General features: G+C 45.9%; 1 protein-coding gene across 1 annotated transcript in view; it reads left to right on the forward strand.

The window, feature by feature from the left end:
• Positions 1-11,047: 11,047 nt before the first annotated feature.
• Positions 11,048-20,832, forward strand: part of LOC113406184 (ribose-phosphate pyrophosphokinase 2-like) — a 37,653-nt gene continuing 27,868 nt past the window's right edge. Inside the window, exon 1 of the mRNA XM_029910941.1 lies at positions 11,048-11,260. Coding sequence (XP_029766801.1) covers positions 11,139-11,260 — 122 coding nt within the window. The 5' untranslated portion in view covers positions 11,048-11,138. The remainder of the gene's footprint in view (positions 11,261-20,832) is intronic.

The following is a 20,832-nucleotide window of genomic DNA, read 5'->3' on the forward strand; positions in this document are numbered from 1 at the left end:
CCCCCTCCCCCTTCCCACACACCCCCTCCTGCCCTCAAACTCCCTCCCAAAGCTTGCACCCCCTCCCTTTGCACCGCCTCCCACCCCCAACCTCCATCCCAGAGCCTGCACCCTTCAACCCCTCCTGCACACCCACCCCCTGCCCCAGCCCGGAGCCTGCACCCAGCACCCAAACTCTATCCCAGAGCCTGCACCCTGCACCCCTCATGCACCCTAATCCCCAGCCCAGGACCTGTACCCCAGACTTCCTCCCCCCACCCAACCCCCCTCCCAGAGCCTTAGGCAGGTGGGGGGGGGCGGGTTCTGGGCACCAAAATTTCTACAAACGTGCCACCCATGCAAGTGGATAAGGGTCGGGGCAGTCAGGGGACAGGTAGAGTCCTAGGGGGGCAGTTAGGGTGGGGGGTTCTCAGGAGGGGGCAGTCAGGGGACAAGAAGCAGGGGGGGTTGGGAGTTCTGAGGGGGGCAGTCAGGGGGTGGGAAGTGGGAGGGAGTGGATGGGGGTGGGGGCAGGGCTAGGGCGGGGCTCCCCCCCCCAGTGTCCTCTTTTTTGATTATGGAAATATGGTAACCCTAGTCAATACACCCTCTCTCTCCTACTTCAGCCACTCCTGTGCTTCAGCCACTGCCACATGCTCAGTAGTGAGCTGCTGTGCCATGTGCTTGCTTGCTGTTTAGTTGTTTGCAAGATGCAGTGGTGTCACAAGGCGGCACACTTGCCAACACTGCCAGACCAAAACATAGAATTTTAATTTGCATAAATGTGCATAATTTAGAAATGCAGATCATTTAATTCTAAACTCCACAATAATTCTGTCTCCCCAACACCAATTTATTCTTCCCCCTTCAAAAAACCCCTCTACCTCCACCACATCTCATTTTGCCTCTTCTCCCCAACATGCACAAACACCCCAGACATACACACACATTTAATTCTGCAACTGCCTTCGTGTCGATTGTCTCACTGCAGCTTTTGCCCTGTGCTCAGTCAGAGCTCTGCCTCTCCTACTGGGATCTGGTCTTTGCTCCCCCTCCTGTCCTATGAAAAGAGCAATGCCTTCAGCTGCTGTAATGTAGGAGTAAGGGCCTACCAGCCTGGTTCTTCAGCTCCTCCCTTCTGGCTTTTGGGACCCCAGCAACTGCCACAATTTCCGGTTTGTCCTCTCCCTATCGCCGCAGGGTGGTTGGCAGAACAGCAGGAAGCTGTTGTTGTTCTCCACTGTTTGCAGGGCAAGGGGAGAAAAGCACTGGCAACTTCATGTACCAGGGAACCAGGTTCTGCCCTCAGCAACTGTAGCAGCTCTGTTTGACTGCTTTGCCCTAGAATGTAAGAGGATAGGGAATAGGGTTGCCCACCCTCCAGGATTTTCCTGGAGTCGCCAGGAATTAAAGATTACTCTTTAATTAAAGATGACGGCATGTGATGAAATCTCCAGGAATTCATCCGACCAAAGTTGGCAACTCTAATAGGGAAAGCCAGCCAATCAGATGGGGATTTCTCTATAGACTATGGATTTTCTTTGTAGATCCACAGGAGAGTTGGAAAGTCTATTGAGTTGCAAGTCTGGACGCAGAGAGGTCACAAGCATCTGCAAGTGAGCAAGAAATTCCCCCAACTTTCAGCTCACCAGCCTCAGCTCCATCCTGACTGCTTCCTGTAGTGGTCTCCTCACTGTCACCAGAGGCTGATATCTCCATGTCTGAAGTAGCAGGGATTCTTCTCTCTTGAAGGCTGCCTGACTAGGCTGTGACTATAGTTCTGTCCCTGATGCAGAATAGAACAAGTGGCCAGGCCAGGACGAGATTCGACGGCTAGACTCATGAGCACAGAAAACTGAGTCCAACTCCTATCGCTCCCAACTGTGAGTCAGATCTACTGGGACAAGGAGAGGCAGGATGATAATTGAGGAAGGAATAAAAATATATCTTGGTTATACTTCTCTGTTTGTTCTGAGAATTATCTTGAGTTTTTCCCTCCAAGGTTGCATTCACGCTGCTGCTCATCTTTGGGAATGTTCATACAGTCATGCATCTTAAACTGCAAATGTACTTTTTGCAATTCTAACCAGACTAGATAGTATTATGATGTTACAAATAGATTATAGAGGGAACTGATGGCGCAGAATAGTGGATTATGGGAACAACTGCAACTCGCCTTTTCAAGGTGCTTGTATGCAAATATAACACATGGATAATAGAGCCAGCATCATGGGCTGATCAGAGGTTGGAGTCAACATCTTGACAGTAATTGGGAGATGATAGGTAGGATATGGATAGTCCATAAAGGGTCCTGAAAGTGAAGCCAAGCACCTTATGTTTGGTGCAATAGAACAGGGGAGCTAGTGAAGGGATTCAAAGAGAGGGGGTTGTACACATACAATAGTCTGCAAAAACCTCATGGTAAAACCATTCTCCCAATTCGCACAATAAAATATAGACAGGTACAGCGATTTTCTATTCTCCTCCTCAGAGACATCAATGCCAGGTCACCCAGCTATAAGTCCACCAGAACTCGGTTCCCAGTTCCTTTCTGCCTTTGTTCCAGGGCCCCATACTCCAGGCCACCCATCTTGAGAGTGACCAGCAGTCTCATGACTCTTTGGCCCAAAATATAGTCCAACAACTCGGCCCTTTTCAGCTTCCTGGCACTGGCTCTCCAGATCAAGAAGGTCAGCAAACTAGCCCCTCCACTGGGCTTGTAGACCTTCTTCCCTATTCCCAGAGAGGGACTGCATAGTTTTCATCTCCCTGCAGGTTCCCTGTTTCTCCCAGGCAGCACTCTCCTGCCCCTTTCTTTGCTCTCAATCTGTGCTTTCAGGCAGCTCTCTCCTGTCTTCCCTGTATGTGGCCCAACTGACTTCTTTTAGCCCCAATTGGGAGGCAGCTAATCAGGTATAGGTGCACTGGACCCTATTCCCTCTCAAAGGGGCCAGTCACAGGCTAAAAGAATGCTCTTTGCAGCTGCATTGTGAATGTATATAAGTGGTGAAAGCTTGAACGGCGAACCGCGGCCACTGGGAGCTGCAGGGGGCCGTGCCTGCGGACGGTCAACGTAAACAAAATGTCTCACGGCCCGTCAGCGGATTACCCTGATGGGCCACGTGTTGAAGGTTGCCGACCCCTGGTGTAAAGGGTCCTTTGGCAGCAGACCTGGTGTAGTTCCGCTTCACAAAAATAGAGGCGGGGCGTGGAGCCCAGATCAGTGGGAATTCCGCGCACAGCTACTCATGGGAGATTTGGAGGTATGCCAGGAATGGGGTAGAGACAGAAGAGCTTTCCCTCTTTCCCTATTTGAAGATCCTGAGACTCTTCTTGAATTGCTCAGAGAATTTCCCCGTATGTAGTCACTTTTTGTATGGAGTACTTTTTTTTTAAAATGAGCTTTTCTTTCACCACAGTGAATGTTTCTTGTATTGCTTTTCCTTTGGGTACTCTACATCTGTGTGGTGGATGATTAGGGAATGATTCCATAGGGATGAATGGAGAAGAAAAAAGAAATGAGGCTGATAAATCACAAACCAGACTAAATTTTGAGGAAAGAGTGATGAAAAATGTCTCTTTTCTGTATAAATAATAAATGAATCCTGGAGAACATGACTAGAGATTTCTATGAAGTGGGACCTTGAATACAAGGCAATAACTTTATATATAAAGGTTCTGAAGTCTTTATAAAAATAATAAAGCTCCTCAGCTGATTTATTACTGTGTGTCTTATTTACAAGCTATTTTATACACTGATATTTTTGACAGAGTATTTGTAGGTGTATTAGAACTGTGTCTCATGAGTAATTTGGGATCAGACTACAATACCAGAAAGCAAACTTAGGTAGTTCTTTTCAAAGGGTCTGCAATGTGACAACTCACAGTAAAAACAAAGACCACTGAGTATGCTATAAAGTTCTTAAATAATTATGTAAAAAAGTACATGCTTTCTTATTCAACTTTTAAAAGGCTTCTTCCCTTAGCCTCACACTAAAAGTGAACATTATAGGCAACTGCTCAGCTCGTGCTGATGTAAAATAGGGGAAATTTTTTTCATTCATTTCTGTAACATTCAGCAAAATCACCACACTTTTTGGTAATCTGAGATGCATGAAAGAGCCTTGCAGAATTCCATTCATCCGCTCACCTGAGCTAAATAGGACTTTTTCTTTGTTGATTATGACAAATGTATTAACTTTACTATCAACAATCCATGATTGTTTTAATTTACTTAAAAGTTTTTTGCCCTTCTGGTCATGGAGAAAACCTTTATAGTGTAAAATGAGTATAACCAATGTTCCGGTTGGCTAACTTCCTCCAGCTTTTTCTTCCATTCCTTGTTGTAATAAATTGTATCAGAATGTAAACTGATTTGGAAACTTTGCCTTTAGCAATATCAATTATTAACATCCCCTGATTTAATTCTGGTATCATTTCTGCATTTGCTTCAAGCTTGGACTTGTTTTGTACTCATGCTGCAGTCATTTATTTTTTATATTTTTGTTTAGTATTGTACTTATATGAGAATTGTTTGCCCATTACCTAAATCACTGGCAACATTTATAATAATTATACCAAAAATTTAACATACTGCTAACCAGAGGTGCCGACTTTGTGATTTGCCAGGGGGTGCTCAATCCCCGACTCCCAGGGCTGCCTCTGGCTTTTTGGCCGCCCCAAGCAAAAAAAACAAAACAAACAAACAAACAAACAAACAAAAAAAAACAAAAAAAACACGGGGGGGCCAGAAGGGCAAAGCAAAAAAAAACTGCGGGGCGGCCAGAGCGCAGGTGCAGGGGGACCAGCTAGCGGGAGGGAGGTGGAGGGAGCAGGCGGGAGAGAGAGAGAAGCGGGGCGGCCAGGGCTACAGCGGGGCACTGCCACGTGGCCCCTCCCGCCGCGTCGCGCCGCCTGCCGGGAGGGCTCTGCAGGGTGACCGGAGCGGAACAACAAAAAAAAAAAAAGCGGCTGTGCCGCCCTAGGATTGGGCGGAATGCCGCCTCGTTCAATCTGCCACCCCAAGCACCAGCTTGCTCGGCTGGTGCCTGGAGCCGGCCCTGCCCACTTCATCCCTTTCCCCAACTCCCACCCCTGCTCCACCTCTTCCCACCCCCCGCCCCATCTCTTCCCGCCTCCGCTCCACTCCTGCCCCGTCTCTTCCCATCCCGTTCCGCCCCTTTCCCCGAGCGTCCCACTCCAACTCATCACCCTCCCCTCCAGCGCCTCCTGCATGCCACTGAACAGCTGATCCATGGAGGTGGGAGGCACGGGGGGGGGAGAGAGAGAGTAGCTGATTGGCGGGGCTGCCAGTGGGTGCTGAGCACCCACTATTTTTTTCCATGGGTGCTCCAGCCCCGGAGCACCCATGCTGCTAACAACTGTTTGCATTCAAGTTTCACAACTGCTCCAGTAAAACAAAATTCAGAGTAAACATCTCCAACCAATAGCCAAAACCTGTAAAACATATAATACTCTTTCCCACCAAACTTCTTCAGATAAGAGAATGAAGGCTTGATCACCTCCTGCCCAGGATAAAAATCAGACCCTTAGGGTATGTCTACACTTCAATAAAAGACCTGCGGCTGGCCCAGGTCAACTAACTCAGGCTCATGGGGCTAAAAATTGCAGTGTAGACATTTGGGCTCAGGCTATAGCCTGGACTCTGAAACGCCTGCAGAGAGACTAATGGAAGGAAGAAAACTCAGTGGGTGGTTAGATTCTCTTCCTCAACTCCTGCACAATGGGTAGCATTCTACCAACACAGAGATCTTGAGATCCACAGGTAGCAGGGCCATCTACAACGAGGCTCAATGCCTTCAGACAAGCTCTGTGGCCTTCTGCCTCTGCACAGGCTTCCTGGCAACACTGAAAAGACTTTGCAACAATGTAAAGGACGACATAGCAAAGTGAGTGCAGTCTCAGATTATTTTAACATTTTGGTGTCTTTCCTAAAGCTGGTCACAAATTTTCTGATGAAACAGTTTTCCACTGGAAAATGGTGATCTGACAGAATCCTGAGGAATGTGTTGATTCTGTCAAAATTTCAACAGAAACCCGGCAGGTTGGTTTCCTGCCCACCTGGGATCTCTGGGCAGCTGGGTCCTGGACTGCCTGAATTCAAAGGTATTTGCCTCCCAGGGCTACCCAACTCCCCAGGCAGCTGCCTCTCCAAGCTGCCCATTTGCCAGACTCCCAGAGCAGTCCAACTTCCTGGCTTCCAAGGCTCCTTACTCCCTAGGCAACTGCCTTCCTGGGTTCTGTGACTCCCCAGGTAGTCAAGCAGCCCAGAGAGCTGGTTGCCTGGGGAGTTAGACTCTATGGGAATTTGGGGAACGAGCTGAAAAACTCCATTTTGGTTCTCTTGAAATGGATTTTTCCATAATGTTTTTGTTCCAATTAACCCTACATCCAGCTCAAGCAGGGGTAAACTCCACCTGTGTAAATCCCTGCTCTCCTTGTCTACACTAAGGATTTGCAACCTGCAGCTATACCAAAGACCAAAATTGGGGCTAATTCCCAATGTAGTCAAGTCCTTAATATATATCTGTGTGGTGGGGAAGAAGCAGTGCTGCTGGGCCTTGTTGTCCTCTGATCCAATGGAAAAGGGAAGGTTTTGTTTTAATGTTTTCAATTTTCTTCTGTTGGTATTTGCAACCCAAACAATGCAGGATTGTGCCAGCATGTGGCAAACTGAAATGGACTAGAAATTGACTAAAAACAGAAGATGGTGCAATAAAATACTGTATATTACCTCGCCCACCTTTTCTCTCTAAAAACAAGTGAAACAGGTTAGTTTATTTTCATTTTCCAAACCAAAAGAACTAAGCAATATCACAAATGGTGAAAAGTAAATTAGATTTTTTTTTCAGTTTTAATGATATTTGCAGAAATAATGTTTTTAATGTTTTAAATATAACTTTTAACCTGACAGTTTTCCTTTAAATTACTAATCACTTATAAAGCAAAATGGATGCAGCAGTTTACAAAATAAAAAAATCAAAAATCCTCAAAAGTCATCTTGTTGCCAGCTCTGAAGATTTTATTGCAAGTCTGGTGATAACTGGTGTGTTTCTTAAAGCCCAACTCCTAGAATCAAGAGATTGCGTGAGAATATTACCTTCCATGAAAAAAGAAAAGAAATTATGTTTCTAGCCCTCCTAATTACAGAGAAAGTTTTGAAAACATGAAGTGAGTGTACCCTAAAGGCTCAGAAAGCTGAAGGCAAATAAAAAGATGTATTATTTTTGTGTCATGTATTAATGTACTATTAATGTATAATAAAATGTATTATTTTTGTGTCATGAGCCTGGCGGGGGGGGGGGGGGGCTGACATGTTTTTGGACATTTGCAGTTGGAAATATTGCTAAAATAACTCACAAGACAACATCGTTAAGCCATTAAGGCAAGAAATTGAGAACAAGGTACTGAGAATTTGGTGAAACCTCCCTGAAGCTCTTATTCCTTTTAAAATTTTATTTTTATTATTTATTATTTTTAATTTGTACTTAAAAACCAGTACAGCTCTGGAAGAATTGGATCATCGTTTGAAAACAATGAAATTGCAGTGCCAGAATATGAAGACAGTAGGGTTACACAGGTATAATTGTGGTGTTGCTAGTTCTTGCTATTTTTTCCCCACAAATCTCACAATATTTGATGTTTACCTTTAAAAGCTTCAGTTTCAAGAGAAAAGTGATTAGGTGAAAATCTCTGCTTTCGTTAAAAAAAAAAGAAGGTTCTAGCTTCAAGGTTGGAGAGAAAAGATTGAAAATATGACCCAAGTGTACCCTGGTAACTCAATGCAAATAAAAAGGATCCTAATTATTTTTTATTTTAAATCTCACAAATTTTAAATCAATTTCATAACTCTATCTGTGGCATGATTCATGAACATTTGGGGTTAGCAATTCTGCAAATGAGGGCAGAATTTGGCCCACAGAATCTTTTACAAGAGATAACTGTGAAAGGCAGGAAAGAACCAACTTGACATTTAGTTCCCAGGCCTCACTGAAAACGCTGACAGTTTAAAAACATTAAAAATTGTTATTTACAATAAGAGCAAATTTTGACCAGAATTCATTGTGAGACAATAAATATGGAAACCCACAGGGACATTTTGTGGTTTGAGCATTGGCCTGCTAAACCCAGGATTGTGAGTTCAATCCTTGAGGGGGCCACTTAGGGATCTGGGGCAAAATCAGTACTTGGTCCTGCTAGAGAAGGCAGGGGGCTGGACTCAATAACCTTTTGGGGTCCCTTCCAGTTCTATGAGATAAGTCATTTCTCAGAGTATAACAGTTTTATTTTGAGGAAATTGGAAAGAGGAATGTCACGTGACTTACCAGGAAAGGTTTGCAAAATGTTGGTTCACAGCAAGTGGAGGTAAAATGGGTGAAAGGGGAAAAAAACAATAGAAAAACAAAAATAGTTTACAGTTTCCTAGAAATCAGATTACATCAAGATTCTGACTTCAGCTCCTGAATTCTTAGGAGAAACTTATCTTCACTACCCTACATTGCTAGAACTCTGTCTTGAAGACAGCAACAGGTTTCTACAGCAATACTTTTCCACAGCAGAATTACCTATATTGCCCCAGTTCTGCTAGTTGGTAATTGCTATAACTGTGGTTCCTTAAATTAGCCACAGCTGAACTGACTGGGGTCTACCACCGGGCTAATTATCAGGAAATAGGAATCTCTCTTGATCAAGGAAAAATTGGAAAAATTGGAAAGAGTCCAGCGGAGGGCAACAAAAATGATTAGGGGTCTGGAGCACATGACTTATGAGGAGAGGCTGAGGGAACTGGGATTGTTTAGTCTCCAGAAGAGAAGAATGAGGGGGGATTTGATAGCAGCTTTCAACTACCTGAAGGGGGGTTCCAAAGAGGATGGAGCTCGGCTGTTCTCAGTGGTGGCAGATGACAGAACAAGGAGCAATGGTCTCAAGTTGCAGTGGGGGAGGTCCAGGTTGGATATTAGGAAACACTATTTCACTAGGAGGGTGGTGAAGCACTGGAATGCGTTACCTAGGGAGGTGGTGGAGTCTCCTTCTCTGGAGGTTTTTAAGGCCCGGCTTGACAAAGCCCTGCCTGGGATGATTTAGTTGGGAATTGGTCCTGCTTTGAGCAGGGGGTTGGACTAGATGACCTCTTGAGGTCCCTTCCAACCCTGATATTCTATGATTCTATGATTCTAAGGAAAGAGAAAAATTCTTATGTCCCACATCAGGTAAGAATCTCTCTGCTTTCAGGGGTTGGGAGAAAGGAGGAACTAGCTAAAATAAAACTTTTTTCATTGAAAGACAGTTTCTTTTCCTATATCCATCTGAGGGCTTCTCTACACTACAAAATTAAGTCGACTTAAATTGACATAAAGCCATCACAGTAATTAAAGCAGTGGTTCACGTCCACACTATGCTCCTTCTGTTAATGGTGTGTGTCCTCACCAGGAGTGCTCCCATGGACTGAAGTGGAGCATATGGGGTACTGATAGCTGGAGTCCCACAGCCCTGGTGCTCACAGCTGGCCCTCTATCTGCTCCAGTGCCAACAGCCTGAGCTGTTAGCCCAGCACTCAGCTCACACCTTGGGCTGTCAGCGTGGGGACGAGGGGGGATGACAGCTATAAGCCCTGCTGTCAAAAAATCCAATTTTCTGCTCAGAAACAATTACGATGGAAAATTTTTGACCAGCCCTAATATTGAGACTTCATAAATATGGAATATTACAGTTTATCCTGCTCCTGCAAGCACTTTTACAGGAGCTTAACATTACTATCCATTGAAATCATGGATAGTGAAGTTAAGCTTATACAAGTGTTTGCAGCACTGGAGCCTCAATTCTCACAGATTACATTGGAGGAAACAGGTGTTCCTGGGACCTTATTCCAAAGGCTTTTGGCTGTGTGGAACTGAAAGTAGTAAATGTAGGGGGCAAGACAGAAAGTGCTGAGTGAAAGGGAAGCAAAGATGCATTAGATAACAAAGACTAATATGTTTTTAAAACTACCAAAATAGATTTATAATTAAATAAAATTGTAGGTCATTCAAACTCCCAGGAACCTGACACGACCAGATTAAATTAATAAGAACAGACAGATAATGTTTTCCCTACTATATCTGGATTTTTTTTTACATATTGTTGTTACAAGTAATACTGTAACTGAAAGATAAGCAAACATACTTTTTTCTCTTCTTTACTTTCTGCATTTTGTGTGTATAATCCCTCTGGCAGCGTGGCCATTTCACACAGCAGAAGGGGAGAAATACTTTTAAAAAAACAGAAAATCTGATTATAAACCTAGAAAAACTGGCAGGGCAGGTGCAGCACCTCAGACTACTTCAAACTTTTATTATTTTTAATGACTAGCTTTCGAGTTGATGGCATCACTCAAAACACAAAGCTACAAGTGCAGGAGATGTCATCGCACAAGTGGATCCCTCTCATCTGAGCGTGAAGGAGATGCATGCGGGTGAGGGAATGATGGCCCTGTCCCCTTGCGTCACTAATGCAGATAAATAACAGCTCCTACGTTCAGGGATGGCGAGAAGGGGAACGATTGTACCATGGACCCCAAACTGTCTGTGTAAATACAGTGAAAGGGGAAGGGTTGGGCCCCAGTGATTATAATGTCCCCTGCCAGGCCTGTACATTGCTGGCATTAGGCTGCTGCTCCCTAGCGCTCCTCAACTCATGCCCAACCTTTGCATGGGATACTGGTGCACTTCCGTGCCAGGGCAAAGGCTGGGCCATGTGCTGAGATGACCCCGGCTGACGCTGAGATCTTGGGTTCGCATCCTCCCCGCTCCCCTCTGCTGCCCCCAGGGGGCTCTCCTGGGCCCCAAGCCCCCCTGACTGTCAGCCAACCTGGGCACCCCCAACCGCCTCCCCCAACCGTCACTCTCATTCCAACTGTCACCATGCCCAGGCTCCCCGTCACGTGCCCCACCTGACCACTGGCTGGGCCGCTGTCCCGCTCGCTTCTCCCGCCCCGCCCCCTCCTTCTCCCGGCACGCAGGCAGGGGGCGGGCCCGGGACCGCCTGTTATTTGACCCGGAGCCCGCACGCGCTCCCGCGCTCTCTCTTTTTCCGCCTCCGCTGCGGAGCCTCAGCTCGAGCTCTGCCGCCGCCGCCTCCTCCTCCTTCCCCCCGGCGCGGCCATGCCCAACATCGTGCTCTTCAGCGGCAGCTCGCACCAGGACCTGTCCCAGCGCGTGGCCGAGCGGCTGGGCCTGGAGCTGGGCAAGGTGGTGACCAAGAAATTCAGCAACCAGGAAACCAGGTGACGCGGGCGGGCAGCGGGGGGGGGAGGGGTGTTAATGAAGCGGGGCCGCTCTTGGGGTGGGGGCAGGGCCTGCGTCACCTGCTCTCCGCTGCGTCACTGGCCCCGTCCCCGCGTTCGGGTTCCAGGCCAGCTCCCCAGAGCGGTGTCCGGCCCCGGCTCCGGCCCCCACCCCCACCCCGGCGTGGGGCCCCAGCCGCTCCCCCGTGCGGGCGGCCCGGGCACCTTGACCCCCGGCGTCCCCCGCCCCGCTGAGCCTGAGCCCTGCCTTGGCGCCGCCACCTGAGCGGTGACAGTTCGCTGCCGCTCCGCCTTTGCCGGGCTGCCCCTCCCCCGCGCAGCGCGGCCACCAGCTCTTGCGCTGAGCCGCCTTGTGTTTATGTACCGAGCAGTCACTCTCCCTCCGCGGTGGGAGCCGCGTTATCCAGCCGGCACCCCCTGAGCTGGGGCACTTAAAAACTATCGCCAAGAAGGATGAACAAAAAAGCCTTCTAGCCGGAAGGGCACGGATGGTTTGAGCATTGGCCTGCTAAACCCAGGGTTGTGAGCGCTATCCTTGAGGGGGCCATTGATGGATGGGGTAAAAATCTGTCTGGGCATGGGCCCTGCTTTGAGCAGGGGGTTGGAGTAGATGATCTCCTGAGGCCCCTTCCAACCAGGGCCAGCTTTAGGCCAATTCAGCCGATTCAGCTGAATCGGGCCCCGTGCCTAAAAGGGCCCTGCAGCTGTCCACCCCTCCCCCAGCTCACTTCCCCCTTCTCCCCTCCCCTGAACGCTCCACCCCCCTGCTCCTCCCCCTCCCCTGCTTCCTGTGAATCAGATGTTCGCGGGAAGTCTGAAAACAAGCAGGGGCAAGCGGGCAGCAGGTAAGCTGGGGTGGAGGGGAACGCGAGGAGGAGGGCTCCGGGGAGGCGTGGCGCGGTCCAGCCGGCCCTGGCTGAGGGGTTCCCTCCGGCCCCAGCCCGGCCAAGCGGCTCTGGCCCCGGGGTGCCGGCCGCGGTTCTGGCCAAGCGTACCGGCCCCAGTGGCTCCGGCCCGGCTCGGGCCCTGGCCGAGCAGCGCCAGCCGAGCACCCCCGGCAGCTCCGGCCCAGCTCGGGCATTGGACCCGGTTCCGGCCGAGCGCTGGCCCCAGCGGCTCCGCGCAGCCCGATTCCGGGGGCGGGGCTTGCCGGTAAGCCCCGCCCCCAGGAATCGGGCCCCGCTCTTGCTAAAGCCGGCCCTGCTTCCAACCGTGATATTCTATGATGAGGTGACTAAAATCACACCGTTGCTTAGATCTGTTACAGCATCTTGATATTTGGGGGAGGGGAGGCAGGGAGGAGAAGAAATTGTATTTAAGAGGTGTGTGTTTTAAGCATTAAGCTTAAGAGTTGTGTGTGATGCTGTTTTGATGACACCCCCCCGCCCTCCATTGCTGTGGTATGTAGGTGTCACCTAAATGAACATCTGTTCCTCCCAAAAAGAGCCTAGTATTTTTCGTTATTGGCTGCTGTTTTGTTTTGCCCCATTCTTAACTTTGTCTCCAAGAAGTATGCTGCTGGCCTTTCTCTATCCTCTCTTTTAGAGGGAAGGTGTAAGAATCATCCTGCTGTCAACTTGTAGGTAAATTATCTACAGCTGTTAAATTAACAGTTGCGAGTATGTGGCAGAGAATGCCCTCACTGGAGAACATCATCTTAGGCCTTGTCTACACTGCCACTATACAGTGCTGCAACTTGCTCTCTGGAAAAAACACCCCCCTGAGCACTGCGAGTTTCAGCGCTGAAAAGTGGTAGTGTAGACAGTGCACTAGCGCTGGTAGCTACTCCCCTCTTTTTCAATAGCACTGGAAGAGCTCTCTCCTAGTGCTGGTGCTGCAACTACACAGCCACGTTAAAGCGCTGGCTTGGCTAAGGCTAAGGGCTTGGCTACACTTGAAAGTTAGAGCGCATTAAAGCAGTCCCAGGTGCCCTAACTCATGACCCATCCACACTGGCAAGGCACTTAGAGCACCTGGACTCTGCAGCTGGAGTGCTCCTGGTAATCTACCTCCACAAGAAGCATAACGCTTGCTGCGCCTCGGCTGAAACACCCCAGTGTCAGTGTGAATAAAGTGTTGTATTACTGCGCAATGATAGGCCTCCAGAAACGTCCCATAATCCCCTTAAGTCAAGTGGCCACTCTTGTCATTGTTTTGGAATTGGCTGTAGGAATGCAGATATGCCCTTTCAAAGCTCTGTTTTTGACAGTCGGCATGCTTATCTACCCTGGGACAAAGCAAGCCATTAGTGTGGAATGTTGCTTGCTGTGAGTGTGTGTAAAAGAGGGGAGGGAGAGGGGGGTCTGCTGCTGTCTTAACTTACAAGATAGCATGCTGACACACGCTCAGTTCCTCAAAAAAAAAAACCTCTCTCTCCCACCACATACACAAAACACACTCCCTGTCACCCCCCCCTCTCCCCCCCCCCCCCCCCCGAAAAGAATGGTGCAGCCACTTGCACGCTGGGATAGCTACCACAATGCACTGCTCTTTGTGGCGTTGCAGGAGATTCTCATGTGGCCACACCAGTGCATTTGCAGCTGAGCGTGTAAACACATGGCAGTGTTTTCCCTGCTGCGTTCTCCGAAGGCTGGTTTAACTCCCAGCGCTCTACGTCTGCAAGTGTAGCCATGCCCTTAGACTCACGCTGTAAAGTCCTGTTGATTGATTGTATCTGTTATAGTGGATTTTGTGACTAAATAGCTATGAGTTTGCATAGTATAGAATTCTGTGAGGTAGAGCCTGAAGGGACCTCGAAAGGTCATCTAGTCCAGCCCCTTTCTCTGAGGCAGGACCAAGTAAACCTAGAGAATCCCTGACAGATACTTGTCCAATCGAGTCTTAAAACCTTCAATGATGGGGATTCCACAACCTCCCTTGGAAGCCTATTCCAGAGCTTAACTACATATATCATTAAGTGGGTTTATTTTTATTTATTTTTTCCCTTATATACCTAACCTAAATCTTCCTTGCGGTAGATTAAGCATGTTTCTTTGCACGGAGAACAATTGATAAGCGTCCTTTGTACAACAGCCCTTAATGTATTTGAAGACTGTGATCAGGTTCCCTCTCAGTCTTCTTTTCTCAAGACTAAAAAAAGCCAGGTTTTTAACCTTTTGTCATGGATCGGGTTTTCTAAGCCTTTAATCATTTTTGTTGCTCTCCAATTTGTATACATCTTTCCTAAAGTGTGGCGCCTGCAATTGGACATAGTACTCCAGCTGTGGCCTCACCAGTGCCAACTAGAGTGGAACAGTTATCTCTCACCTTTTACATAGATCACTTCTGTTAATACACCCCAGAATAGCTGTCTTTTTTTTTTTCCAGTTGCATCATATTGTTGACTTGTATTTACTTTGATCCACTATAACCCCTAGACCCTTTTCAGCAGTACATCTGCCTAACCCAGTGGTCCCCAAACTGTGGGGCATGCTGTTCTGGGGGGAGCATGGAGGAATGTTTGGTGGTGTGGCGAGGCCTGGGCCAGCCTCCATAGGGGGCAAGGAGGAACCGCTACTGACACCTGCCCTGCCCCCAGCTCCTCTCCAGCCCCAGCCCCAGGTTTGGCCCCGGTCTCAGCCACTGTGCCCTGACCCTAGCTGTGGCTCTGCTCTTGGCCACAGCTCCCAGCTCTGTCCCCGCTCCCACTTTGTGGTCCCTGCTCCTGGACCAGGAAAGGGGGAGGGAGGTGGACAAAAAAGTTTGGGGATCATTGGCCTAGCCAGTTATTCCCCAATTTATATTTGTGCATTTGATTTTTTTTTCTCCTTAAGTGTAGTACTTGACACTTGTCTCTTTTGAATTTTTTATTTTGTTGATTTCAGACTAATTCTCCAATTTGTGAAGGTCACTTTGAATTCTAAACCCATCCTTGGAAGTGCTTGCAACCCCACCTATTTTAGTGTCATTCACAGATTTTATAAATATATTCTCCACTCCAGTATCCAAGTCAGTAATGAAAATATTGAATAGTACTGGATTCAGGGCTGACCCCTGTGGGACCCCACTTGATACATCCTCCCCGTTTGACAGTGGACCATTGATAACTACTCTTTGAGTATGGTCTTTCAACCAGTTGTGCACCCACTTTATAGTACAGTAGAACCACGAACTGGGGACTGGTCAACCACACAGCTCATTTGGAACCATGTACAATCATGAAAGCTGGAGGAGGGCAACCCTGCCACTAAGTCTGGTGGCACCTTAAAGACTAACAGTTTTATTTGGGCATAAGCTTTCGTGGGTAAAAACCTCACTTCTTCGGTTGCATCCGAAGAAGTGAGGTTTTTACCCACGAAAGCTTATACCAAATAAATCTGTTAGTCTTTAAGGTGCCACCAGACTCCTTGTTGTTTTTGTAGATACAGACTAACACGGCTACCCCCTGATACCTGCCACTAAGTGTGGGGCTAGGCCACAGGAAGGTCCTGTGTCAAAATGTGCCTAAAATCCTGGATTGCCTTAATTTGGGCCTGTAAATAAGTAAGAATACTTGGAGTGGTGATGGAACAGAAGCCTTGCATATGGAAAAGAAGTGTGTAGTGAAATATGAGCACCCCATTTTTGAAGGCTTTCTTTGCAGTCTCAATGGGTAGCGACTTTATTTATTTAAAAACAAAAGTGAAGAACAGATGAGATCTCTCTGCTTTCCCCTCCCCCAAGCCAACTAATTTCCCATGAAGGCATGCCCCATACTTTGGGAAACACTGGATTGGAGCACAAGTCAAAAGGTTCTATTTCTGCATCTGCACCAAATGTCTGAACATTTGTGCCTGAAATTACTCATCTGTAAACTTGAACTAAAATAATCTATTGTGCTCCTCATGGGTATATCAAAATATTATCATTTGTAAAATGAATAAGATTCTCAGAATGGTACAAAAGGCAAGATTTTAAAGGTATTAGGTGCCTTGTGAGATTTTTTTTTTTTCTCAAAAGCACCTAAGGTGTCTAACTCCCATTAATTTAAATGGGAGTAAGGCACCTAGTTGCCTTAAATGACTTTGGACTCTGTGCTATTTTCAAAAGTGAACTAGGCACTTAAGCGCCTGAGTATCATTGGGGATTTAGACTCCAAATTGCCTAAGTCACTTTTGAAATAGAACCTAAACATTTCTGAAAATGTTACCTTAGTTTTGTTTTTAATTAAAAACCTTTTTAATTATGTGACTTAAGGTGGATCCTATCATTGGACCTATAAGGCCTGTACTTTAATCTGTCTTCAAATATTTGCATCTCTCCCTTTTTTTTTTTTTTTTTTTTTTTTTTTTCTTTTCTCTCTTTTTTTTTTTTTTTTCTTCCCTGTTCCACCACAGGCTTCTTCTATATTTTAACATTTTGATTAAAATTCCCCATCAATGCTAATGCTGCTTGGAACATACAATGCATCAGAGTATTTCAGATAGCTCCCTGATTTTGAGTTTCCTTGAGTAATAATTGCATGCTTGAGCCCTTCAACTAATACAAGAGATGTGTGTAAGGATGGTCCACGAGCCTTAACTTGTAGTCCCATTGACGTTATGGTGAAGTTTGCTATGAGTAAAGTTAAATATGGCACAAGTCTTTGCAGTATTGTGGTCTAGGACAACACTGAAAATTTGTTTTTGTGCCTACTTGTTACAAGTAGGGGCTGGTCCACACTAACCCCCCAGTTCGATCTAAGATACGCAACTTCAGCTACGTGAATAACGTAGCTGAAGTCGAAGTATCTTAGTTCGAACTACAAGGTACTTACCGCGGGTCCACACGCGGCAGGCAGGCTCCCCTGTCGACTCCGCGTACTCCTCTCGCGGAGCAGGAGGCGATGGCGAGCACTTCCGGGATCGATTTATCGCGTCTAGACAAGACGCGATAAATCGATCCCAGAAGATCGATTGCTTACCGCCGAACCCGGAGGTAAGTATAGACGTACCCTAGTTGTAGAAAACTGCATACTCTAGTCCTGGGGGAATTCTGTGCCATACATGCACACAGAATTCATGTCCCCCACAATTTCTTTGCTTCCCCACAGAAAAATGGGGAAGCAAAGGAATCTGTGGGGCACACATACACCTTCCCCAGCAGCCCGGGTGCATCTATTCGAGCACTTGGAGCAGCTGGCGGAGATGTAAATCAGCGCGGGGGAGACGTCAGACGTCCCTCTTGCTGGCTATTGTGGCGTGCTGGGTGTGAAGGGATAGGGCTTCACGTTGTTTGGAGGTAAGCGTGATGCAGGCTTTGTCCCCTCATAGCAGAAAAAGTAGCAGCCTGCCTGCATAGTTGTTAATGTTTCTATTATTAGTGAATTGTTCCCATTCTTAGTCAGTTCCTCCAGGAGCATAAAACACATGTAAAAATTTTAAGGTTCCTTTAAAGGAGCCTTATTGTAAATGACAGTAAGGGAGTCCTCAGCTAGTAAGATCTCTGTGCTTTCTCGCTTTTGTCCTGTACCACAGTGGGACAATGGCGTTAGATTACAGCTCAGGATCTATTTTACTTACCCATTTAAAAAAAAGACTTTTTGGGGGCAAATAAAATATTTGTCAAGTAGTCAATAAAATGTCAGGACAGACCGAACCAAGCACTTCTCAAAGTAGCCAGCCAGGTCCGGATGAAGTTACAAAAAGGGATATTTGGTCTTTTGCACAATGTGAACAGCTGTTCACATGGTGCATCAAAAATGGCTATATTAGCTTCTCGTACTCGAGAATTCCCTACAAAACTGCATGCGGATGGGGACAAATTATTTTGCACATCCTGCAATGTTGTTCTCAGCTTGGATCTGGCATTTGAGAGCAGGAAGCCTTGTACTATTAAAGCATTTGACCTTCAGGAAGAATTGCAGATATATTTTTAGTTCTTATCTAGAGCTTCTTTCCGAAAGTACCTCCAAGTTCTTCAAATTTAGGAAGGCTGAAAACTTCTCCTGTTGAAAGACTTGCCTGTCTAAATCTCTTTTTTAAAGAGGCATTCCATGAAGCTTCTGAAAAGCTTGACAAATATTTGTCACTTGGACAACCGGGTCTGAATTTTCTGAAGGCTTGTAAGTTATTTGATCCTCATCATGTTTATATCCTTCCAGAACACTGAGTATTTTCAAGCAATACCTGGTTGGCTTTTCTTTTTCCTGAGGTACCTGAATAAGAGCTAAAACTACAGAAAAAAAGATTGTGCCCGAAGCTATTCAGAGTCAACCTATTTTTGTAGACCTCCAAGTGTTTTGGCTTTCAGTGAAAGAGAGAATTCTAAATATTGCCAAACTGGCCTTGAATTATGTAAATGCTGTCTCAAACTTTGCAGATGCAGAGAGAAGTTTTTCACTGTACATCTTGAACCTTTCTGCCAGAAGGAAATTACTAAGTGAGAAAAACTTGAAAACTCAGTTTTCTGTACTATAATTTAAATGAAAATACAGGATTATCACTGGGATGCAGGCTATTGATTACCAAGTACTTGTAACTTAACTTTCATGTGTTTAGGAAATGCTGAATAGTTACTGTGACTTTTTTCTGTATTGTAGATTAAATAAATTACCAAAATAATTGAATCTGGTGTGATTATATTGCATTATTTTGACAAAGTACGCAGAATTTTTAATTTTTTGGTGCAGAATTTGACCAGGAGTAATAATCTAAAGTGCCACAAGTGCTACAAATTCTAAGCAAATAGGTGAAGCATAAAGCTGCATCTAGCACTTTGGTTGGTTAGTGTGGTTAAAAAAAAACTACCATGAAAGATATCACTAAGGTAAAATTACTCAGTGAGAGTCAACAGAATCTCTATGTAAGAAGTTGAGGTAAACCGAGTGTTACCAAATAGTTGAATTTGATTAAACTACGCAAAACAAACATAGTTGTAATGTTAGTGCAAAGGCATGGATCTTGCCCCTTCTCTACATCCTCACTAAATTACATTGTGTAAACATAAACAATCCAAAATGGATTAATTAGTAATTAGGTCCCGATACATCTACTAAAGTCACTTTATTCCAATAATATATCTAGGGTTTTCAGAATTCAACTATTATTTTTATCATTTTGATTGGATATCTATTTTTAAGAATTTTTTCTATTTTTATTTTTGTTTTAACAGTTGTGGGATGTTATGGGGAGGGGATCACACAATTTAATGTCAAACATTGATTCAAAAAGTTAAAGCTTTATAACTGTTAAAACAAACTGTCAGCATCACATGTCAAAATACACAAGGTGAAATCCCTAAACTCTTGTTTTCAAGCAGCATTTTTCTTTCCTTGTCTATAAATTGTGATTATTGATGGAAATATGTTTTTGTTGGCTTGTGTGTGTACAGTGAAGTAGACATTTGCTGATGTTTTAACAACTAAACATCTAATACTTTCAAACCCAAGTATATCTAGGGTATCCGTTACAAATTCTGACTTGTTAGCTTAGTATTTTAAGAAAAAAAAGTGGCTACTGATTTCATTCTTGCTCTCCTATTTCTGTGCTGTTGTACTTCTCATTTGTCTTCACAATAGATGGTTTTATTGAATCTTTCTAGAAACTTTTTATGCACTTGGGTGTAAACTGAAGACTGAGAATTAGACAAACAACTGACAGAAGATCATACGTCTCTCAAGGAAAATTCTGACTAATTTATCCTTTATTAAATTGCTGAATAGTGGCTAAGGAATGAGCTGCATATCCAATCTGATTAGTTTTTGCTGCCTCACTTCTTCAATACTGAACTTTGAGAAGGTAAACATTGAGGGTACTAACATGTTGCATGACTATCTTCAGCTAGTTGTGAGAAAACCTTCTTGTAGGCAAACATACTTTTTCACTTCTGTGGTACCTCTAATTAGAGCAGGGGTGGCCAAACTTACTGGCCCTCCAAGCCACATGTGGCAATCTACAGAAGTTCGAGAGCTGGGGCACACCTGCCAGGGTTTGTGGCTTGAGCTCCACTCTTTCTGAAGCCCTGAGCCCTGGCACGTGTGCCCCGCAGGGCAGAATCCCCAAGACCCTTCCCTCCCCACTGGGCAGAAGCCCCTCTTACACCACTCTGCTGCAAGGCGGAGGTCCTGAGCTCCCCTTCCACCCAGCCTGGTAGGTGGAGAATGGGGGTTAGTGGGGGGAGGGGGCTCCACGAGCTGCACTTTAATGGTAAAAGAGCCGCATGTGGCTCGTGAGCCACAGTTTGGCCACCCCTGAATTAGATGATCACTAAATGCTATGAAAACATTAATTTCAGCCTGATTTCAGCCTAAAATCTTTGTGTGCACATTGCTGCAGAGATTTGCAAACACATGACCTAACAGCTCACACTTGTGCCTACAAAATAGTTGTGTATTTCTGAGGTGAAAAACATGGCCTCAAATCTCTATATGCTGTGAGTGAAGGGAACATTATTTTCATTTTCCAAGTGGGTCAGTAGGCTTAAAGGTTGTGGCTAGCTCAAGGACATTGGTAAGCAACAGTCATTGGTATATTGAGAAAGAGAACGCAGGCAAAGTGGCTCCCAGTGCTATGCTCTAATCCAGGGGTTCTCAAACTTCATTGCATCTGTGACAGTGTACCCCATAAGGCTTTATGGGGAGGGGGTGCTTATAA

Source organism: Terrapene carolina, unplaced genomic scaffold, assembly GCF_002925995.2.
Source record: "Terrapene carolina triunguis isolate 2854851 unplaced genomic scaffold, T_m_triunguis-2.0 Scaffold23, whole genome shotgun sequence".
Lineage (NCBI taxonomy): Eukaryota > Metazoa > Chordata > Testudines > Emydidae > Terrapene > Terrapene triunguis.